General features: G+C 42.7%; 1 protein-coding gene across 2 annotated transcripts in view; it reads right to left on the reverse strand.

Annotated features, from left to right (window-relative positions):
• Positions 1–25,062, reverse strand: part of LRIG1 (leucine rich repeats and immunoglobulin like domains 1) — a 110,257-nt gene that overhangs the window by 60,606 nt on the left and 24,589 nt on the right. For both annotated transcript variants that reach the window (XM_054594994.1, XM_054594995.1), the window contains exons 2-3: positions 10,751–10,822; positions 3,101–3,175 (exon numbers count right to left, since the gene is read on the reverse strand). In XM_054594994.1, coding sequence (XP_054450969.1) covers positions 3,101–3,175; positions 10,751–10,822 — 147 coding nt within the window. The remainder of the gene's footprint in view (positions 1–3,100; positions 3,176–10,750; positions 10,823–25,062) is intronic.

The following is a 25,062-nucleotide window of genomic DNA, read 5'->3' on the forward strand; positions in this document are numbered from 1 at the left end:
TGGGTGTGTTCCCGCAAGGCAAAAGGTTGCTGGTTCAATGCCCAGTCAGGGCACATGCCTGGGTTGCAGTTTCGGTCCCCAGTAGAGGCATGTTTGGGACAGGCAACTGACTGATGTTACTTTCCCTCTCTCTCTTTCCCCCTTCCCCCTGTCTAAAAATAAATAAATAAAATCTTTTCTTTAAAAGCCCTCAAACAACAACAACAACAACAACAACAAACCACACGTAAGTGGACCTGCACAGTTTAAACCTGTATTGTTTGAACTGTGCAGGTCAACTCCACTATCAATGTGAACATTTATTGAGCTAACTGACCAACCGCGTTTTCAGACAACATGTCAGCAGCTTCCCATATCTGATGACACTGACCACTCTTGAGGTCACTCTGGGAAGGCCTCCAGGCCCCAACTGCAGAGGCACAGAAGGTGCTGACTAAGTAACTGTTGAGCATGTGACACCTTTTAGTTCTATGGTTCTGAAAAACCAGACACATCAGTACAACACACATGTTGAAGCGTGAACAGTTGAGATCATCACATGGCTAGAGATGCAAAGTGCTTTGCCTTCACACATCAGGTGGGAAAGCAATGCCCATCATCTGCTGCCATGTCCTCTGCAAAGTCCACTTGGGAAATACAGAAAGACTTGAAGGATGACCGCAAATTATCTATACAATCCTGCTTCCCAGGTGTCACAGTGCCAACCTAACTTTGCAGGATAAGGATGACATCCAGCCATCTGGTCCAAGATCAGGGGACATAGTACCCTCAGAGAAAAGGAAGGTAAGGGCCCTTCCGTTTCTGTAATTTCGGAGAAATCACTGACCAAATCAGACGGAGACCAACTCCTGGCCAAAGAGGTGGCTGCCAAGGTTAAACTGCGTTTTCCAAACTCAATCAAAACCAGAGATGGAGTCTTTTCTTCTGCTCTACCCCTCAACTTTACATATTTTAACACAGTTTTAATGGAATAGCAGGAACAAGGCTAACCAGTTCCCCTACTCCACGCACTTGGGCCAAGGCACAGAAATGTATTTTTAGTCAGCAGAACATGGAAGGATTCAAAGTACACAGGCCCTGGAGGGAAGCTTGGGGTCCTGCCTCTCTCTGGCAAAGGATAGCTCAGTCACCTGCCACCACACTCTTGTGCCAGTGCATGGAGGCAGATAAAGGGGTGATGCACAAGCATTTCTGGGCAGTGTCAGTTCGTCTCAATTTTGCAACTGACAGCAACTTAGGGAGCCTCACTTTCTTGCTGGTAACACCAAGATGTTCTCTGTGGCCCTGGCTTCCCAACCAAGCCTGGAGCAAAGGGAGTGAAGGCAGTGCTTCTGAACTTGAATGAAAGGGCAAATGGCCAGGGGAATGTAAAGTAGCTTCTGACCCAGCAGGGCTGGTATGAGGCCTGAGATTCTGGATTTCCAAGGAACTCAGCACTGATTACACTGTTGGTCCAAGAACCATACTTTTAGTAGCAAGAAGTTAAAAGCATCTTCCATTGCTTTGCTCTGTTAACATACGAGGGATTATCACATCACTAATTAACCACAGGTAAGGGTAACTCATTTAATTTAACCCGTAATTAAACACCTCCCGGATGCTGGGCACACAGGTTGAATGGACACAGAAAGAAAGTCAGACCTGCCTGGGACAAAAGGCCACAACCTTCTGTCTGTGATTCAGCCTGTATTCCTGTGAAGTCTCAGAGCTTTCACTCCAACACTGGACTTCACTTCATAGGAGTTCACAGACATCCCACTCCCCTCAAACTCAGCCTCACTTTCCCTTCATGTAAAACAGGTCAAAACACATTCTATAAAAGAGGTTCAAAGAGATTAAGTTGTCTTTCCAGGACACAGAGCTGGGTCAAAATTCTAACCCCTGTTCCATAACCCCACAAGCATCTTGTAAGAGTTAGGCCTGAAACAGTGTTCTGCAAGGAGGAGAACCTCCTGAACACAGCCTGTTGCCAGCAAAAACTGGAGATATGCACGCTGCACCAGCAGTCTGGTGGTCATCAGTGCCTTGCTACCAAGTCCCTGTGCTCAGACTGCCCAGTTTCAGTGTCAAAAAAATAAATATGCAGGTGAACAAATGAGTTACAATGCCAACAAAATAAAAATCAAATAAAAATATGAGGGGCTGGCGTGGCAGCAGGAAATTCATCATGGAGAGCAAGGTGTTCTGCTGAAGAACCTGCCAATAGGATCCATTGAGAGTTACTGGAGTCATGACTGGTTTATCTGGAAAGACTCCTGGGTGACTTCAAAACAAGCAAGCACCTCCACCAGGCTACTGAAGAATGGCACCTCTTGAGTAAAGGCTCTCACCTGCTCCAACGATAACATCCTCATGGCTTCCTTCCTTCCCTCCTTTCTCATTTAAGTCCCTCTGTACCCTTTTTCATTTCCAGAGTGTTGTCTATAATAATCAACAGGCTGTCTGCTGTCTCATAGTTGACCATGACAACTAATTCCTTACTTTTACACTGATTTCGGAGGTCTGGGGTATTTTTCTTTTTTTAAAGATTTTATTTTTATTTACTTTTAGAGATAGGGGAAGGGGGAAAGAAAAGAGAGGGAGAGAAATATCAATCAGTTGCCTCTCACACACACCCAGCCTGCAACCTCAGGCATGTACCCCGACTGGGAATTGAACCAATGACCTTTTCGTTTGCTGGCAGGTGCTCAATCCACTGAACCACACCAGCCGAGCCTGGGGTATTTTCTTTTTTAAATCCATAAAAGGGAGCTGAATCAGGTTACCAAGTTCGCTGGCATGAAGATGAGCTTACAGTCTTATAATTCATACAGGTCCCTTTAACTCCAGTTTATTTACCCAAGAAATTTAATTCTATGTACCTCTGGGCATTAAAAAGACCAGTTTCTCCCCAAATTAGAGATGAGGCAAAACTTCCAGGTTTTAATTCTTCCAAACCCCAAAACAGCATGCAAGACATTTGTCATGATCCTTAGGACTACATGAAGAAAGGCTGTTCTCCACCAGTAAGTACAGGAACACAGTTTCCCACCACCAAATGTCAGCAAGGTAATACCGCAGCCTTACCACCCAGCCTGAAGTCCCCAAATGCATCACTTACAGAAAAAGAGAGATGATGTGTGATGAAGCAGCACCCAGGGATGGAATGGCTGTCAACTCATTGTTGTTGAGATACCTGTAACAACACAAAGAATTAATCACTTACATGGTTTCAATTAGCAGTTTAAAATCATATTAACAAGGGAAATCAGAAAAACAGTGCTGAGTTGGCCATGGTAATACTAAATAAAAAATGAAGTTAAAAGCAAGTTCTTAAAGGGAAAGAAGTCATGTGATGTCATAAAAACTATCTGTCACATCCATGGTCTAGAAAGTAACACTTCAGAGAGTGTCTCTTGCCTTCCAGGAGATTCCAAACTCACTCGGAAATCAAGACTAACAGACAAGAAGCAGTGACAACAGGCCAAGAGGTACAGAGCAGAACAAAGGGCCCAAGACCACCAAGGAGAATGCTCCTTGTGAGCTGAAAGAGTCAGAAAAGGATCTGAGGAGGAAACAGCATCCCCTTCTAGACATTTTCACACAGCTGGACACAGTGATCTGCAAATTGCTGCTCTGACCCAGAGCTGAGATACATGTGCGGAAAGTTCCTGGGGGCTTGGACATGTGGGGCAATTATTCTGATGCCTCATCTGTGCAATTACAAGGGAGCTGGACTGGAGACTCTCATCTATTTGAGATTCTACCTTCTCTGAACTGTGATGGAGCTTCCAGACACTTTCTAGAAATACAAACATATAGACACATTTTTGCACATAGACATTTTGAAAATTCTCTGCAGATCAGAGATGCTCTCTCTCCAAGCTCGCTTCCTGGTGGAAAACTCTACATCTGTACTTCCAGAGTTCACATCTTTCAGTGGAAGGGGAAGCCCACAAACCAAAACACGCTCATCCGGACTGCCCCCAGAGGCTCTGCAATCCGGCCTCCTTACAAGGACATGTATTTCCAAATCTGGGAAGAGAATCCAAAATCAAACTCGTGAAGTGAGCCCAAAAATCCTTAAGAAAGCCAAATCACAGTTATCGGGCTTTCTGCCAAGTAACAGGGCTGAAAAGAAACTATTTCTGAGATGCAGAATTAAAGGGATAAAGCTGGGTTATCTCAGTCTCTCTCTCTCTTTTTTTTAAGGGAGTATGTCTTACATAGATCATCTTATCCCTGTTGGAAGACAAGGGCAGGAAAATGACAGCTGTATTCAGATATGTATACAGCTAGCATTTGCTTGAATGGAATCTGATTGTCTGCCATCTTTTATAGAAATCAATAGGAAAAAAAGAAAAGAAAAAGACCTTGAATTATCCCATTTGCTTTCTTTAGTGCCACAGCCAGTTGCAGATGAAGCTTGGCAATTACTGGGCCATGGGGCACAGAATGTCTGTTTCAACAGCTTCATGACTGCAGCATCTGGCAGAGAGAAAGCAGATCCTTATCATGTGGCAAATCCTTTCTCCACTTAAACGGTCCTTGTTGTATGCTGAACTAGACAATTAATTAATTTAACAGTCTCTTACCTGACTTCCCCTAAATCAGATTGTTTCTGCGTCACCTTTTCTCCTCCAGCCCTGCAGTGATCCGTTTCACATCTTGGTACAGAGTACTCAAAACTACTAATAAATTTTCATAGTACCATCAACGTACTTATTATTAAAAAAGACCCTCAGATCTTATCAGAGCAAGCTTGCTTAAGAACTCCTCATTTCCTAGAAATTTATGCTAAAACACAGATGATGGTGGCAATAGTAATAATTTAGTAATAGCAGCCAACTTATTGAGGGCTTACTATATACCAAGGCACAGCTCTGAGAGCTTTTCAATGTATTGGGTTGGCCAAAAAATGTGTTTTTTTCCTGTAAGATGGCTATAGTAACACTTAGTTGCCTTTAACTTCATTTGAAACAATTTTGTTAGGTTGTACTGTGTCAGCTATCATATCAGTGTGCATTTTTTTAAAAAACTTATCAAATTTGGTGAATTTTTGTGTAATCATTTTAATACTGAAGATGGAAGGAAATATGCAACATTTCCAGCATATTATGCTTTATTATTTCAGGAAAGGTAAAATGCAACTGAAATGCAAACAGATTTTTGCAGTGTATGGAAAAAGTGCTGTGTCAAAAGTGGTTTGTGAAGTTTCATGCTGGAGATTTCTCACTGGATGATGCTCCACGGTTGGGTAGACCAGCTGAAGTTGATAGCTATCAAATCGAGACACTGAGAACAATCAGTATTATACCACGCAGGAGATAGACCGCATACTCAAAATATCCAAATCAATAGTTATTGGTGAAAATAAAAAATATATCTTTTATTTTACAGAAAAAACCCTACGGACTTTTTAGCCAAACCAATATTAACTCATTTTTAGACCCCTAGAGGGTAGGCTCCATGAATGTTTTAATTTACCAGTGAGAACAGTGAAACACTGACAGGTTAAATAATCTGATGATGGGTATTAGCAGTAAGTGGCAGTGGCCCTGGGAATCTAGCCCCAAAGTCTAGTTCTTAACCATCATCTTCTACTACTTTATAACTATAGCAACCACTTGACATGCATTAGGTAACTTCATCATCACAACCCTGAGTGAGGTACCAAGTACTAATACTGTTCCCTGCCTTCAGGTAAGTTCTCTAACTGAAGTTTCACTTCAAATCACTACCCCAGAGTTATAGATGAGAGCTAAACCCAAGTGCAATTTCAAGCCAGGAGATCAACAAGTGAAAAGGTCTGCAAGTGCAAAGCTCCTAATCCCCTAAGTAACATGGTAGCTGTGTTTCAGTCTGCTTAGGATTGAACTTGACTTTAAACCTGAAACACACAGTAGGGGCTTCTCTGCAAGGGAACTTTAACCGAATGAGCTTGGTCTCAGGCCAGCCCTCTTGCACACATGATAAGCTACTCTACCCAAGTTCACAGAAATAAATGAATAAGGAAAAAGGGGATCCTAACAGTTCAAGTCTTGACAAAACTGCTGGAAGTGGAAAATACAGGTGTGGCAAAACAGTGCTCAAGATAAATGGGCATTTTGTCTGGAGCAGCAGTCCCAAGTCAGTAGGTGGAGGTAGAAATCACAAGCTGGACACATGGCTACTTGATTTACAGAGAGGACAGGTGGAGCCCAAAGGGAGATTGCATGGCCCATTCTTTCTTGATCACATCTATGAAAAAAGAACTGCTAGCTAAATGTACATCTGTTAGTTCCACAGTATAGCTTTCTTTGTCTGCCCTGTTCCCTGAACAAGAATACTATCCTCAGAAGGCAATGGAGGCCAAACTGGCTCTGCGACATGACCAACTTGCCAGACTGAAATAGAGACTGGTCAAAAATAGCACAGCCAAAGCTGCAGGGAAAGGGCCCCGGGGAAGTTTGCGGTCTCCACGGGTAAGAAAATGACAGGAATTTAAGACTATATTTAATGAAATCTACCCTTCACACTCCCCCCAAATCTGCTTCATCCAAGGCCCTAAAAGTCCTTTCAATGTCTGGCCTCTATAATTGAATCTTTTCCTGACAATTCCTGACCAAGAAGTGCCCTGACACAACAGATCTTGAGTCAGAATCGTGGCCCACCTGATCTGGAAAAGGAGTGAATGAGGCAAATGGGCAGCATGGACCACCTGAACACAGGGCTGAGCCTGGGCACGGGCTTTCCCAGCTTGGCCTTCAGGGCCCTGGGCTCTCCTCAAAACTTCCATTTACTTGGCTTAGTTAAAGGAAGATTTTACATTTTGTAAGATGCAAAATGTTAAAAAACAAAAAAGCCACTTCAGAGTACTTTATTATTACCCAATCAAATTAGGCTTTAACAAACAATAAAAAAACAAACCCAAGGAGTAATTTTGGGTTATAGAGCTTTGGGGGTTTTGTTGTTATTGTTGTTCTTTGTTTTTGTTTGCCTTATTTACTTACTGACTAGCTGATACTAGCATGAAGTAAAATTTTCAAAGACTTTCAAAAGAGAATACCAGGAATACACAATGAAAAATAAAGCACCCTTGCACTCTGGCCCTCTGGTCTGCCTCCAAGAGGAAGCTCCTGCTGCCAACTACTAGAAATGCACATGTTGTTCTTTTACACAAATGCCTGTGTCTCATACACACTATTTTGTTCCACAGTTTCCCCTTTGTAATACATCTTAGAGATCTCCATAATTCTTTTAACTTGCTGCAGAATAATCCTCTGCTGGCATGAACAGTATAAATGAACTATAATTTATTTAGCCATTCCTCTCTTCCTAGACACTTCAGTTGTTTCCAAACACAAAGATAGCTGCAATTAATAACAGTTAAAGTTGGGCAGGGAGCTGGGACTTTGGTTAGTTTTGTTTCTTAAAAGGGAGCAAGTCATCAATAAGTAGGAGCAAAGGCTTTGGAGTTAGGGCCACTTAATCAATAACTGTTATTATTAGCACTTTCCGGTACCTGAGAATAGGGCATACTAAGTAACTGGCATACAGTTTATGACATACAGTTTGTATACCAGATGACCAGATACAGACATTCCAATACAGCGATACTTTAATCAGAAGCAATAACAACAAGAGCAAATATTTCTTCTGTGCCAGGCTCTGAGCTGAGTGCTTTCTGTTTAAGTGTCTCAATGAATGACATGCCAACCTTTGAGGAAGCTACTAAATTAAATGATCACCTTGCCTTAAAAGAAACAGAGGCACTGTTACAGAGGGATTATTAGGAGGGGGTTTTACAGCTCGGATTTATAATCAGATACACCTGGGTGCATTCAACCCCACTCCTACCCCTTACCAACAGAATGGCCTTCTGCACATCACTTAACCTTACTGTGCCTTAGTTCTTTCTTCCAAAAACTGTAAATAACACAAGTACCAACTTCATAGGTTTTTGGCAGGATCCAGATGAAATAATTAAACCTAACAGTTTAGGATATAGACAGATACACAGTAAATGCTTAGCAGGTGGTAGTAATTCACAGCCAAAAAGCAGTACCTCAAAATGACACCCCTTGTTATTCCAGGCCTCCCTTAAGCAGCAGCAGCAGCAGCAGCAGCAGCACCACCACCACCACCCACACACAGACACACACATACACGCACGCGCGTGTGCGTGAGAGCACAGGCCTGAGACACAGAGAGTGAGCCATAAATACCCAAAGGCAGGGCCCACTTAGGCTTCCTCGCCGCCTGAAGGAACATTTTAGGTCAATGGCCCTGGGAAGTACATGGCAGCACCCACATTAAGGATTCTTGGGCCAGGCAGCAGTAACATGATCCCAGGGTGGTTTTTAAAGAGGATGGTATAAATAGCCTCTCTTATTAATAGAGGGGCCTAGCCATCCAGGACCCTGGCTGGAGGCCCTCCTGGTGGGCTTTCCTCAGAACTGTGGGCAGTGAAGCCTGTGGGGCCTGGCAGCAGCTGCACAAACATCCTTATATCCTCCAGGGGCCTCCAGCGGGCTCGCTTCTCTCCAGCCAGCCTATGGTGTTCTGTGGTCCAGGCCTCCAATATAAAACCACCACTAAAACACCACTGCCTGCTGCTTGCCAGCCTGTGGTTCCCCCTGCCGAGGTTTCCACACTCACATGGCTCTGCAGGGTTCAGAAAAACTGACAGGTCCTGGGAAACCCTGAGCCCAGTCAATTTAGAAGCAACTGTATGTCAACTATCATTTTTTTCTTCACTACCCTTGCCCACCCCTCACTCCTGACAACTTCTTTGTGTGTCCACCAAGTATTAAACTTCCTATCAGTGGGAAGTTCCACTACTCTGGGCACCAGGGAATTAGCCACACAGTGTGACACCACGGACTGCAGGCAGTCAGAGTGGTAAAGGTTTAACATACCAGCCCTCAAGGATTTGTAGTTTAACAATGCACCCAGCGTGGGTGGCTATGCAATTAGAAAGTAACAGAAGAAAAGGGAAATAACTTTCAGTGAGTCATTTCCATACACAAGACCTGGCTATCATGTCCAGTTAACAATCAGAGCAGTAATAATGATGTGTTATTGTGCTCATGCTGTAGAAGAGTGAAGGGAGGCACTAAGTAACTTGTCCAAGGACAGAAGCCAGTAGGGGACAAAGTGAGACCTCAACCCAGATCTGTCTGCTACCACAGAGTGTGTTTTCACCACTACATCGTGTTGTACCCAAACAATGCAATCCCTGCCCTTACATCTCCCACACTTGGGAAGGTAGCACTGCCATAGAGGACACTGGACAGAAGCGAGACTGGGGATGCAGGCTCAGGTCTATCACTCACAAGCCATGCAGCTCTGGACAATTCTTCATACCTTCGTTCCCTCAAGTGTCTGAAAAAAGTATGAGTGACTGTAGGAGTGCAGTGCTGACCACAACGACTAGCCATGGTCAACCTTCCTGAGTGCATTAGCAGAGATAGGAGAGAAGTCCTCCCTGAAATAGAAGGAGTACGGGATGGGCTCAGGCCTCATCTAGCCTATACATGCAACAGGAGCTCAGGGGAGGGAGAAAAGCCACGCTGTGAGGGGAGAAAAGAGGCTTAACTTGGAGGACTGTGTGGCTTTGGAAAAGAGGTCTACAGGAGTAAGAGGAAATACTCTGTACCTAGAAGGAGAACACTGGCATAGAATGAGTGATACAGCTTGATAAACACTGGATTTTCTGTGTTTAAAAAATCTTCCACTGAATGTTGTAAGTTAAGATAAGGGATGATATGGGAATTTAGGGCAGTGCAGCTTCAGGGTTAAATGCATAAGATGTGAAATCAAATGTATTTAGTTCAACTCTCAGGTCTACCTACCATGTAACACTACACAAGTGTATCTAACTTCTCTTAGCTTCTGTTTCCTCTTCTGTCAAGTGAGGAAAATTATTGTAATGAAAATAATTTATATCAATCATAGTGTCAGTGTGAAGATCAAATGAGGTAGTATTCACCAAAGGCTTAGCAGGGTGCTGTTATGATTGCTCTATCTATAGTCTGATCCCAAAATTATGTGTGAAGAGATGTATGTCTTTCACTAAGTGTTCACAATGGCTATGTCTGGGTGATAATAGTGATGATTTTAATTAATTAGTCCTTACATATTTCTATAGTTTCCAAATTTTCTGCAGTGGGTATGCATGATCTATGGTAAAGTGTCCTAAAGTCCCTGTGGAACTAATATTCCTGATAATCCTAATATCCATTTTAAAAGCATAATTCTTTACTTGAAAAAGATTGAGGCTTGATTTAAAGGATACTGCAAAGGCAGCCATCTTGGGTTCGAAAGGCAGCAATGTCGAGCTGTTTGGAGATGGGATATGAAACATAAGCCTTTACTGTCTACTCTCTGCACCTTTGTTTCCTGGGAAAAAGTAGGGTGGGGCTGGTTCCCTGAGAACTGTGGGGAAGCACCAGCCAGGCAGCACCAGCTGGGTGTGTTAACCCAGCTGGCCCACAGGGCTTCCCACAAGAGAGGGGACTCTGCTACACCCATGTTCCTGAGATTTCCAGTAAGTCCATACCTACTGGACTGTAACACACCCATCACTGAGGCCCCAGAAGAAGAGATGGGCTGCAGTGAGGGAGAGGTGAGTGAGCAGTACATTTGTCACTGACAACCTGACTACGAATGTTCCTTCTAACAAGCTTAGACTGGTGATCCAGGGCTGATGCTACTGCACTAGGAAAGGGTTTTTCCCAGGAGCTCTCCATCCCTCCAACCGCCCATGGGTTTGGGGAAAAGCACTCACACTTCCTGTAGATTCGGCAAGTCCTCAAAACCCGAAGGGTCAATCTCAGAAATTTTGTTGTAACTCAGGTTTCTGGTAAAGGGAGAGGGAGGGGGGGAAAAAAAAACAAAACAGTTGAGTCAACATTTCAAAACACCCAACAGTCAGGAATTTTCTATTCCCCCAGACAAAATAATGATTGCCCTAACTCATGCATTATTTTAAGTAGCCTTATGGACACTGACATTTACAGATATACCTCCTGGCACTTGCATCCATAAACAAATCACTGTGAAAATCTCAAATCACCTTAGGTTTGCTGAACTCAAATGACTCTTAATCAATACCATTTCATCACTTAGCAACTTTAAAGAAATTCTAAGGTAAGTCAGTCCTCTCCCTTAAAGCATGCTGTTCTAAATGTTTTGCATCCTATCACGTCCAAGGCCCTTTTTAATTACTGTCTTACTAAAGCATCAAGCAACATCAAGGAGGAGTTAAAAAAAAAAGAGGGGGTGAGGGACTGACCCTCCACTGTCTAAAAATCAGTGGTTCTCAATCAGGGATGACATTTGGCAATGTCGGGAGACATTTTAGTTGTCACAACTGTAGGGAAGGGGGTGGGTGGCTACTGGCATCTGGTGGGAGGAGGCGAGGACACTGCTGACATCCCATAATGAGTAGAACAGCCCTTAAGAACAAACAGTTATCCAGCCCTAAGTGTCAATAGTAATATTCAGAGGTTGAGCAACCCTGTCAGAACAAGAACTTAAGAGTGAAAATCACTCACATGCCTAGTTGAAGTTGAAGGGACTGTTGAGAAAGTGAGCACTGTAAGACTCTAATCACAAAGCTATACTATAAACATGGTATTCCTACCGTAAGGAGCCTTCTGGAGATGACACATCTGTTACAATTACTCAGAATTGTATCCCTCTCCCCAGCACCCTCAGCTACATGGGGAATATGTGGTCAGGTGAGCTTCTCAGATCACACCCTCAACCCAGACTAAGTTAATTAATTCACAGGAATAGAACCCACACAGATGTGGTCCAACTGGGCCCTAATGTCTTACACACTGTACCTTGCTCCTTGCCACCAAAATATATCCCAATCCTGCGGAAGCTGAAGAGGTTAACAATTTTCATTTCAGCTATTAATTCCACTGACATTACTGCCAATTAACAATGCTACTAATCAAGAGTTAAAGTCTAGCTCTTAAGAGCACTGTGTCACATAAGTGGCAACTACCTTTTAAACTTACTCCGGAGATATTCCAATCAATACTAACTTACAGCTGACAGACATTTCACTGTCAACTCAAGACATTCACCTAAATAAAAGTCACTTGCACTTAAGAGTATATCCATATTCAGGGCATAGCCTGAATAAGATGCAATATGTCCAGAGATTATGTTATCACAAAAAAATTGAGGGTGGTAATTTTTAAAACTACATATTGAAGTAAAATGTGAGCCTGTCTGCACTTAGGGATACACAGAACTCAACAGGTTAGATGTGGAAAAGAAAGTCCACAAATGGAGAGAATTCACCCACATCAGAAAAAGGACCAGAGAGACTGAGAGTGTCTATTTTGAGCACATTTTCATAAAAGGGAGGATTGAGAGATCATTTCTGGGTCTAGAGATACTGTGAGTTTACAATGACTGTAACACGTATCATCATAGGTAATGGAAGGTGTTGAACTGGAGGAGACATGAGAGAAAGACTCAGGCACAACAAACACCAAGAGCTTGGAAGGCAGATAAGGAATGTGGATGGTCACCCTGCAGGTGCAGGATGTGGCCGACACAGCACTGTCTGCCTGCCCGTCTAAAGGGCATCTGTTCCTGCATCTCCAGAAACAAGGCCAGTGCAGACCAGTCTTCCCCACTGTCAAGGAAGCTCAAACTCTGAATTCTTACATGAAATCTTTCCAATCCTTTAAAAACAAACAAACCAAAAGAAAGGACCCCTAGATGGGCTAAACAGTATATATCTACAGACTGTATCTGGCTTGAGGACCACCAGTTTTCAACCTCTCATCTAGACCACTGACTCCTGTGGCTATGAGGTTCAAAATGAATGACTTGTTTCAGGCTTATATATGTAGACGAGGTGGAGCTGGGGTCATGGGATCCGGGTCTTAGGCAATTAACTGGCAGCCTCCTTTTAAACTATTCAGAATGAAACCACTTAAGGCTACTTTAAAAAGGGTCTTCCGTAAGCTGGTTTTATCAAGAAGTCTAACAGTATAAGGACCTAACACTGAGATCCCAGTAAGTAAAAATGAAGTAGAATATATTGGGTTGGCCAAAACGTCTGTATGGCTTTTTCTGTAAAATAAGACACATTTTTCATTTTCACCAATAACTTTATTGATTCAGATATTTTGAGTAGGCCGGCTATCTCCTGCATGGTATAACATTGTTTGTTCTCAATTAATATCTCAATTTGATTGCTATCAACTTTAACTGGTCTACCTGACCACAGAGCATTGCCGGTCCAGTGAGAAATCTCCAGCATGAAACTTCACAAACCACTTTTGACACATTCGATCAGTTACAGCACCTACTCCATACACTGCACAAATCTTTTATTTTTGCATTTCAGTTGAGTTTTACCTTTCTTAAAATAATAAAGCATAATATGCCAAAAATGGTGCTTATTTTCTTACATCTTCAATATTAAAATGGCTACGCAGAAATTCACCAACTGTGTTTTTTTAAAACGCATACTGGTATGACAGCTGTCACAACACAATCTCACAAAATTGTTTCGCATGAAGTTAAAGACAACTAAGCACTATCAGAGCCATCTTATGAAAAAAAAAGAATGAACTTTTTGGCCAACCCAATATTTGTAAGTGGAAATTTAAAGCTCTCACTGGGTCAGCTTGGATGTGGTGATGTTTTGACATGGAAAAGCCATGTACCAACAAATGAGTGTTGAGCAGACTGGCGCTAAATGTAATTATCCTCTGGGAGCACCTAGAGCATTTATAGAGAGAAGACAGAGGCTGAAGCTCAGGTCCCCTAGAATAGCTTCTACTTCTGAGCCAGAGCTTTTAAGTCTGAGAAGTGACTAGTCCTGTAACCTGGAACAAACTGTTGATCATCAGTCGCTTTACCAGGAAATGGGGAACACATTTACTGTATTCTCTCACATGAATATGTTCTGAAGTAAAATCCTCAGGAACATTTTCTTGTTTGCTCATTTCAGGGAGACACACTGCCAAGCAAAATGTTTTTTATTATGGTAAAATATAGATAACATAAAATTTACTATCTTAATCATTTAAAAAGAATTTTAAAAGATTTTATTTATTTTTAGAGAGGGGAAGGGAGGAAGAGAAACATCAATGTGTGATTGCCTCTCAAGCGCCCCCTACTGGGGACCTGACTCACAACCCAGGCATGTGCCCTGACTAGGAATCAAACTGGCCACCCTTTGGTTCTCAGGCCGGCACTCAATCTACTGAGCCATACCTGCCAGGGTGCCATCTTAATCATTTTTAAGTGTACAATTCAATACACATTCACACTGTTTTGCAACCATCACCATCATCCATCCCTAGAAATTTTTCATTTTCTCCCTGAAATTCAGTACCCATAAACACTAACTCCTCATCTTCCCCTACCTCCCACCCCGCCAGGCCTGGCAACCACCACTCTACTTTCTTTCTCTATAAACTGTGATAACTCTAGATACTTCCTGTAAGTGAAAGGATACAGTATTTGTCCTTTTGTGTCTAGCTTATTTCACTTATCATAATTTCCTCAAGGTTCACCCATATTGTAGCACATGTGAGAACTTCCTTCCTTTTCAGGGCTGAATAATACTCCTCTGTGTATGAACATGTGTGCACTTGTGCACACACATTATGTGTATCTGTTCAGTAGTTGATGGGCATTTGGATCATTCCCATCTTTTCGGTATTGTGAATAATGCTGCTATTAACATTGGTTTAATTTTTCCAGCACTATTTTTAAATAAAGTTTTTTTAACCCTTTGATGCTATGCTTACTGACATTCATATTTCAATGATTAAGGATCTATGTTTATTTAGCCCAAGAACTGTACAGAGAGGGACATGAATTCTCATCTTAGTGCTCAATGATAATCAAATGGTTAATCAATGAAAAACCTTTAATGAGGACTTTCAGGTGGCAGCTGACATGCACACAAATCTAAAGCATCTCACCGATTTCTACAAACATGATCACCCCTTACCCAGCTGGACATCTGAATGTGACTTAAGTTGAAGGTTTCAGATTCTCCTGTCAAAACAATTCATCTGTCAGCAGGACAGATGCTGTCAAAAGCATTTCTGCACCTTTCAGTGGCAAAGAGGAGAGGAAAGAAAACTCAGGGAATTTAGTTACTGCCAATTGCAGCTTTCACTAAACATTTTGTCAGCCATTGTCATAACACAAATTTCCCCTGTTCTTGTACAAAGGGTGCACAAATCTTTGAACAATTGAGCCCAAACACAGATATTCTTTCAGCTAATCTGCTGAAAGATGACCGTCAGCCCACCCTTTGCAGCACATAAAAGAGGCACCTCTGCGGAGAACAGTTCATGTTTTATCCAGGTTTTATCTGTGTCTGAAAAGCAAACTGTTTAACAGTGCACGACACAATCTGCCTGCTGATCACTTTTCCTAACAAAGCCTCTACCTTAAATGCACAGAACTAGAAGGGTTATGGCTTTAAATCACTGAGAAATCCCCACCATTATGTAAATCTGTGCTGTCCAATTCAGTAGCCACTAGCCACCAGCTACCGGCATTTATGTTTAAACTAATTAAGATTACATAAAATGAAGGATTCAGAAGTATTCAAGAGCCACATGTGGGAATAACTACCATACTGCACGATGCAAAGGACAACTCTGTCATTACTGAAATGTCCAGTAAACTGTGCTGTATCTAAGTCATGCAGTAATCAACAAATACTTCTAAATCGTGAAATCATTAACAAATACAAGGTCTAGCACAAATAATACCCTTTATTACAAAATCTTTTATTACAAAATCATAAGCATGTGATTCTGTAACATAACAATATCACACTCAAGCACACCATGTGACATTTTTGGTGAAATGTTCAAATTAAAACTATAAATTATTACATCCATATAACCCTACCAACCACACTCAAGCAGGAATTACTTCTGCCGGACCTTGTATTTAAAGTGAAATGGGGAGAGAGAAGATGGCGGAGGAGTGAATGGGAGTCACGCTGACCTCCTCCCAAGACCAAACTGGAATTGCGACTAAATAGTGGAGTAATCACCTGGAAAACAATGGAACGATAGTGGGAGAGGAGCCTTGGAGCCGCGGACAGTGGATTCGGCTCTCACACATCCCAATGGGTGAGAAGTGCGGTGGAGGCTCGAGAAGGTGGGCTGGGTGCCCACGGGCACCAGCACCAGAGGGACATTGAAACGGCCAGTTAGCTTCCCCCGAGAAGAACGGGGTCTGAATCATAAACAGGGACCCCTAAACTACAGCAGCTAAAGCCAAGAAAATACAGACAAAACGCAACCCCGAAAAGCTTAGGGGCGCTCTCTGCCAGAGACAGGTGGCTGGGGATGCAAAGAGACATTTAAAGGGTCAACGCAAAAATTGCAGTGGCAGCCACACTCCTTGATCTCTGGGTAGAGGCGGCAGCAGGGTGGGCTTGTGCCTGGGAAAAGACTGGTGAGGAAAACGTTGTGAAGAGAACTGACACGGCAGCTGGTGGAGCCTGGGTGATAACGCACCTCCACTCTGCAGCTACCATCTCGCTCAGGCATGAGGGAATCAGTTAACCTGCCTTTTGTGCGCTCTGCACACAGCTTGTGCGCGTGTGAGCTGGGGCAGGGGCTAAGTGCAGACTGGCTGGGAGAGCCTTGAGGAGAGACTGGAGATGGAGGTGTTGGGGAAAGAACAGGAGGATGAACCAGGGAGCCCCACTCCCTCCCCGTTCTGTAGTCTCCACTGTGGGCTGGAAAGGTGCGCCCTCAAAAAGGCAGAAGCGCAGCGCCCATGAATCAGACTGCCCGCGATTGAAAAGCATTCCGCACAGGGGGTGGATCCTTGGCCGAAGGGGTCACAGAACTGCCCAGAGACCCTAGAGGAGAGACCAGAAATGGAGGCGTTGGGAAAAGAACGGGAGGAGGAACCGGGGAGTCCCGACTCCTTCTCCTTGCCGTAGTCTCCATTGTGCAGGAAGAGACCACACCCCCAAAGAGCCAAAAGCCGAAAAGCACACATAGACACCCCAAAAACACCCAGTGCAGGCGTGCACACTTGCGCCGAGTGACCGGAGAGGGTTGGCGAACGCTTGCACCGGCCGGCAAGGCCTCCCACAGATTGGCACAGAGATGGCCTGTGAGGGAGTGCACAGAGCAGCAAGGGCAGGCGTAAATTGACCCGCCCGGCTGGCGATTGCGGAGCGGCTCACAAAATTAGTCGATCCTGGCCGAAGGGGTCACAGAGCTGCCCAGAGTCCCTGGAGGAGAGACGGGAGACAGGATTAACCGGAGAGTCCTGGAGCTGACTTCCTCCCATTTCCTTAGTCCCCATTTGGCGAGGTCAAGCAACGCACCCAAAGAGCCAAAAGCGGGGAAAACACACAATAGAAGACCCTAAACTGACCAGTGCCCCGGAGCTCCCTGGCCAGGGGGGCTAGACGAGTACGCGAGGTGGCCAATAAGCCCCCTGGGCTGGGGCAAGCACATGCGAGAGCCCAGGCGGGCGGAGTATCCTGCCGGGCTGGGGAGCGCATCAAGGAGCTGGCGTAAGAGTGCAGAGAGATCCCAAAAAATAGCCCAGCCCAGACAGAAGGGGTCACAGAGCTGCCCCAAGCAGGAGTCAGACACAGACAGTAGACTCCTGGAAGGCTCAAACAAATGACCCAAGGTCATATAGGGTCAACAACTGACATCATCAGAGGCAGGCCCAGAAAGAAAAGTAAAGGGATAAATAAATAAATTAAATAAATAAATAAATAAATAAAAAGACCCACCTACAAGCAGAGAAGTTTAATCCACAAAGTCAGGAAATCTAGACAGCCCAATTGAAGCAGAAGCAAAAATAAATTAAAAAAATAAGTAAATTACTTAACAGACTCTCACAAAAATGGGAAGAAAAAGAAGTTCCCCCCAAATGAGTGGAAAAGGGGACTCCCCACAGAGAGAGCTAAATGAAATAGAGGCAAGGGAACTATCAGATACTGAATTCAAAATAATGGTTTTAAAGTGAAATGGCACCTACATGAGGAACTTGGATTTTAACAAAAAATTTGAATTTTTCAAGAATTCAAAAGCTTTATTAAAAAAATGTAGTAGGGGATGAACATGGATATTAGCCTATGTCTTTCAGGAGCACAAAGTTCTTGATCATCCCAACAGAGGAAAGAGCCTTGGAAAACTCAATTCACTAGGAAGATATTCTTAATTAAAAAAAAAAAAATTCCCTCCAAGTGTAATTCTGTAGGCTTAATCAGTATTTACATAATCTGACCAGTATCTTCCTGGATTACAACCAGAACCACATATTATAAACTTGGCAAAGGCTATTCAAGGCTGGCAAACAATAATTCATTGACTCCCTGGAAGCTGAGGGATAAAAAGTTCCGTTTGCTTTTGAGTAAGCTGTAGTGAGGAAAAACTCCAATGTCCTTGGACAACATAATTAGCACTCATCCTCAAAATCAAGATCACTGAAAACAGAGACAAAACCTTTTGCTGGGAAGAGCAGCACAGCACATAGTTATATTTTCAACATTAACAAGAATCATAATTCAGAGTAGAAGGAACTGGTCCTAAATCTATGACAACCATTCCCTGGGGAAGGAGGTTTCCACATTCATTTTGGTTTCCAGGCTATTTCCCATAACTCAGCCTTGTCTGGACTCCTAAACATCACCACATTTTGCATATTTTTAAGCTTTCAGATGCCTGCTTAACTGAATAATATAGCTGGAAAGAAAAGTGTGAAACAGTCCAATTACCCAACTATTGAGCGCTAGTGAGGTGCCCAGGATTACCTCAGGAGCCTCTTGTTTCTCTGATGTCCAGATGGACATCTCTTCTTAACCTCAGAAACTACACTGTTTGCCACCCATTTTTAAAAGGAGTTACCCGCTTAGGACCAACTGAAAAAAAAAGAGAGCAGTTCTTTCAAATTTCAAGGGGTGTGAATAAGGAAGAACATATAACTTTGTAAAAGTTATATAATCCCTTACTTTTTGAAGGCTCTTTCTGCTGAATTTTACCTGCTGATGAATTATGTCCAGCACACATTAAGTCCCAATAAAATCATCACATTATGTTCCATAGACCCACATTATAAGGTTTTATAAGAGTAAGAGATTTCTTCTAACATCTAGAACATCAGATGTCCTTTTCATTTTTCTATTGCGATGTTTTCCCCTCATTAACACAACAGCCTAATAATTTACATAAAAGGCTTGTATTAAGAATAAAATTGTATCTTAAACTGAAATCATCCCTCTGGCCTCCTATCCCAGAATTCTCACTCAGGAGAAGGTTCTGAATGTGCTGCCATCTCTCTTCAGTAAGCTAGGCAAGTGATATACATACTCCCTAAACTGAGGCTTCGAAAAAGAAACACTTTCTATAAGCATAAAAGGCAAAAATCACTCAGATATTAACTAGATACTTACAGCTCATTTTGTAAGCTTTTGGTCAGTTATATTTAAAAAGTCAGTAATGAATCACAGTTACTTCAATATTTGAAAATGTTTCATACATAATTCTCTATGCAAATGAGGTGCACAAATGACACAAGAGAAGAGAAGAGAAGAGAAGAGAAGAGAAATGACACACCAGCCACATAAGGGCTCCAGAGTCACTGCCTACTTTTACTCCTTAAAATCAGCTATAGAAATCAGTGTGGGCCTCTGAATTCTGATGCTTAAGACATTATCTAAGAGAAGTCACCATGCCTGCTCCTGTAATCCCATGGGTCTCAAATGTGCCCCTCTACCTTACTAGTTCACACACCTTACCCTAGCCCACAATTAATCTGTATATAGGTCTAAGTTTTGTCTTTTAGAACCCAACAGGTGTCAAATTCAACAAGCAGTAATTGAGGATTTTCCTACAATGTATATACTGCTAAGTTCTGATACGAATCAGGATACGACCTAGTCCATGACCTCAAATTTACAACCTATGGTCAGATAAACCTCTGGACCAAATAATGATAGCCAAAGTCTAACATGGCAAGCATCTATGAATGACAGGTCAGCAGTTGCAAATTGGTGGCTCTTAGGCCAAAGCTGGGCTTTAGGGAAATTTATTTGTTTGTAACTGAACAGTTTCTGGAGAAACCTAAGATTTTCACTAAAAAAATAAGTTTCAATTTCTCTTGAAAGTAATCCCGGGGCCAGCATTCCTGATAGCAGCAACCATTTTGCAAGCACTCCAGGTGACTACAGACCTCTCCACATACTGTCCCAACGAGGCCCTCTTTACTCAGCTGCAGCATCTGTGTGGTCCCTGTATGCCTCTGAGTTTGTCATTTCTGGTATGGATACCACTGAGACCAGATGGTGTTCGGAGCAGGTGAGATCAGTTGTGATAAGAAAGATTTATTAGAAAAAATATAAAACCTTAGCTAAAACTGAAAGAAGAGTGGGAAGAGAACATGGTTTTTGAGGAAGAATACCAGGAAATAAGGCTAGAAATATTAAATAAGGTGTAGAGGTGTTAAAACAAAACAAATAAGAACAAAAACAAACATAAAGGCCAAGAAGTTAGGGACTCCTAGAAATGAGAGGGACAAGACACTAGCAGTTTTAGGGCTAAATCAGGAAGAGTAGCTAGAGTCATGTGTCATCAAATCCACAGACTACCAGTCAGCTAAGTCTCAGTGCCAGGCTCCTCATAAACATTAATCTTCTGGGCCATTAAAATTAATTTCCACAGAAGCAGAATATCTCCTTGTTTGACTACTCAAAGTTTTGACTATAACAGTCCAGAGGCCTACCACTGAAAGCAATCAGCATTTGCCTTCTATAACATCCCTTAAAATAGGATATTGTAGGATCTATTTTTCCTACCAAAGTAAAATTTTGACTAAAGAAAGACAAAGTAATTGGGTGTGATGCAACTTTTTAATTTAAGCACTCTCATGCTTGGTTGTGAGGTGGTCCTGGGGGGGCCCACAAATTTCCCATAACAGTCTCTTGTTAAATACGGTACGTGCATCATTAGACCCTAAAGATTAACTAATTTAATTAGGAGGAGGCACTGGAGCCGCAGCAGCTCTGCAGTTGGCGGGGAGTCTGCACAGGGAATAGCTACTGGCCACAGGCTAACACTCCCACAGGCCTGCCACAGAGGGAACCACCATGACCACCTCAGCAGGGAAGAGGTACTACAGGCACCATCTGAGTGACTGTTAGAGAAGTAGCTTAGTGGGAGACTTGGGAATGAGCAGGGGAAGGTGGGGGTCAGCAGTCCGGTCACCTATTCTGTACCTTATCATCTCCAAAAAGGGATCATAGACTGCCCTTTCAAAGTCCTGAAGCTTCCAGGGGTGTCCAACCTTTCGGTGTCTCTGGGCCACACTGGAAGAACAGGAGTTGTCTTGGGCCACACATTAAATACACTGAAACACATAATCACAAAAAAAAAAACCCAACTCATAACGTTTTAAGTAAATTTATGATTTTATGTTGGGCCACATTCACAGCCATTCTGGGCTGCATGGACACCTTGGGGTTGGATACCCCAGGACTTTCTAGACAAATCCTCTCCACAATAGCACCCTTGAATCCTTGCCGGATACTGTCCAGCACACAGCTCATCTTGACCTGAAAGCCTGGACATTAGGCAGAAATGAGGGGACTTGGTACCTGGGAGCAGTCTCTTCCCCAACAAGGCCACCATGTCCTGTCCTGAGACACCAGGAGTTTTATTGAGAGCAGAGAGCAGAGGGTTTATCACTCATGACCTGGAGGGGATGGAAAGTACAGCAAGAACCTGTGCTCACCTCTAGAGACACATTCAGAGACTGGAATTTCTTCAATGAAAGGGTGAAAAAGGATTCCCCTGACTGAAAACCTTGCTCTACTAAAGCAGGAAACAGTGACTCTTGCTTCTGCAGTAGTTAAAACAAGCCGAGCAAACAGGACAGGAAGTGAGGGATAAATGTGGAATCCTCGGTTCACCAAGTGCTTTGTAAAGTCCATCAATGCCCCTCTGCTCAAAGAATGTTTTTCCTTTCTCAGCACCTCCACCTGTCCCCCCTGCTCCTATAAATGTCCATGTGGAGATCGGCCTCCAGTAAAACCACTATTGTAAAATAAAGGGTGTTTATTAAAAGCATGATGCAGCTTTAAAATTCATTAACTCTGGATTTACATATGAAAGCTGCAAACTAGCAACATCTTATGAACACCTCTTTGACTGAGTGTGCCACCCAAAAGAATTTGTGTAGAAGATGGCACAAACACCAACCATCTGTGATACTGTGATCAACTTCCTGTCCCAACACACTGAAATGATTCTCTGCTTCATACTGTGATCTCACACACTTTGTGCCCACAATTAAAAGTCCTGAGAGGCACGTTGCTATCGAAGGGGAAAATAACTATTTTAACACAGTCCCATGAAAAGTACTCCTGGTCACAAGAATGGGGTGGCCAAATCCTAAGCCTGTCTTTCTAGCAGAAGGGAAAACCAAGGATTTCACTGAAGAAAGGGGTAAGGAAACTACACCAGTGGCTCTGGAGTCTCAGAAATGAGACCTCCAATAATTTATCACTTCCCCTGAGTACAACAGACACACATTAAAATATTAAAAACAAACAACAATCCCCTTCCCTCCCTTCCGAGTTAGAATATGCCATTCTAACATTCTTGTCTAGATGTTTACTAGAACTAGGAAAGGATCAAGGCATTTTGAGGCTTTTTTAACTCTCATTTTTGACAATTCACTCTTTAACATAATCCAATCTATGAAAATTACAGTACGCAAATCTCATGTTACAGAAATGTATGCCAAAAGACTTAAAAAACTGTTTTAACTAAGTTCTGGATGTATAATTATCAGGATTTGTTACTGTTAAAGAAAGTGTTTAGAAGGACAATTTTAGGTAAATACACTTTTGGGTTACAAAAGAGTGACTGCCTAGTTGTCCTTCGCAGGGGAGGAAGAAGGAAATGAAAGTGTTTTTTTTTTTAAGCAAATAGCATCTGTACAAACAACAGTTTACCTTAGCGTTATCAGCACCTCTTTCCTTTCTTCCCCCTACACAAAAAAATTTAAGGGATAAATGACACAAGTGGGTGTGACTATCTTCCTAGGCTAGAGCTGCTAATAAGGAAAATCCTTCCTGGGAAGCCACAGGTTCCTGGAGATGTGTCCTGGTGTCCCCTGTCAGCCTCCAGGGGACTTACACGCATCTTTCATTTTGCCAACTGAAATCACATCGACTACCCACTACTCTCTAACATCTTTGTGCCTACACGAAGCCCATGTATCGAAATCTAGGAAGCTGATACAAAAATACTCTGCATTACATTAAGTGCAAGATTCCTTCAAATATTATCACATGTTCTCAATACTACCTTCTCTTCTAGGTTTTCAATATCATCTTCTAGGTTTCAAATACTAAATATTACCTCCTAGGCTTATTTTCCCTTCCTTTCCCAGTTACCTCAACACTTAAAAATGAAGATGACTCAAATACACAGAACAGACCCCTGCTATGAAATTTAATTTGAAAATTGAATTTTACCTACAGCTTTTCAAGAGTACATTCACTCTGGTATAGGAAAGCACATAAGTGTCTCTAGCTACTTTTTAAAGAAAATGTGCAGTTTTAAAAAGGTTAGCCTTCTGGCTAACAGTTAAAGGCGCTGACTTTATTCACTAGCTTATTAACACATGACCTTGTTCTGTCAACTTTTCCACTGGGTTTTTAAAGTTTATGTGTGTCATCAAATACCTAGCTGAAGCCAAAAGGCAATGTTTTTCTGTCTATGATACTGAGACATCATGAAACACTGTTAACTTAAAAGCTTGTCTCCACCATTTTCTCGGGGCTATTGCCACTCCTCTGGCTCTGGTTATTTAAATGGCTGAAAAGACACTAAGTCAAGGTGCAACAACCACGGAGTATTTCAGTATGCATTATTTTACAGACTGCTTTCTGCTACTATAATATGGAACTTCCTTTTTCACTGAAATTACAAGCACAGAGAATCAGATGATGAATGTGACTTCTTCATCTTTGAACAGATTAAAATTTTACTGTGTCAAATGGAAAACTGACCATGAAAATGACTGAGCCATGTTCATTTCTTCCTTGGGAAAAAAAAAATCATTCACGAAGTCCTCTCAAAATGATGCCTCAACTCTTCCACATCTGCCTTCATCCAGGCCCAGGACATCCCAAAGTCAAGAGCTCATATCTCCAAGAGTTCGGGTGTCTGTCTGTCTGTCTGTCTGTCTCTCTCACACACCCCCACATACCCTCTCTTGACAGCTGGCAATTACAGTTCACTTACTTCCAAAGATGCATCTTAAAGGGTGGGTCCTAGCAGCAAATTCTACTTGCTAAACTATACCTTAAGCAAATAATGAATACAGGTACCTACTGCATGTCACTCAGTTTTTAAAGTAAACACCAGCAAAAGTAATTAAAAACTCTACAAAACTCAATCATAACTGACTCCATTTGGAGTCCCAGTTACTGGCTGCAGAGACCTCAGAAACACCACATGGACTTCTGGATACTCCATATACTCTCTATATGCTAGGAAAGACACTTCCCACCTCAGCAGGAAATCAAGACACCCATGGGTCACACAAAACCCAGACATCAGATGAGCTCAGCTATATCAGGGCAGCTTCCCTATGAAGAGCTAGCACTTTCTTGCCTAACACTTGTTATGTGATGAACACATAACCGCCTCCATCCCCGCTCCCCGACCCCTTGCTTCTACCATCAGTCCTTGTTAAAGGTAATGGGATCAAACCAGTTGGTTACAGTTTCTGTTCGGCTTGCTCCAGTCAAGTAACTCTATCGGACTTCCTTCTAATAAGCAAGTTACCTTAGGGGGAAGAGAAAGTTTGACCTGTTCCTGTACACTTAACCCTAACAGAACTGGCATCATAAACCCTCCTCAATCAGAGGGCAGGCGAATTCTAAGCCCAGAGAAACAGGGGATCAAAGTATGGTTCAGGGAGAGACTAGTTTGTTCGATATGACATTCAGCTCTGACATCCAGCTAAGACCCCCAGGCTGGCTTCCCTTTTCTCCCCATCCTTCCACATTTGGTTCTGAAATACTCTCAAACCAAAACA

Source organism: Pteronotus mesoamericanus, unplaced genomic scaffold, assembly GCF_021234165.1.
Source record: "Pteronotus mesoamericanus isolate MK-2021 breed Mesoamerican mustached bat unplaced genomic scaffold, CSHL_Meso_final scaffold_54, whole genome shotgun sequence".
Classification (NCBI taxonomy): Eukaryota; Metazoa; Chordata; class Mammalia; order Chiroptera; family Mormoopidae; genus Pteronotus; species Pteronotus mesoamericanus.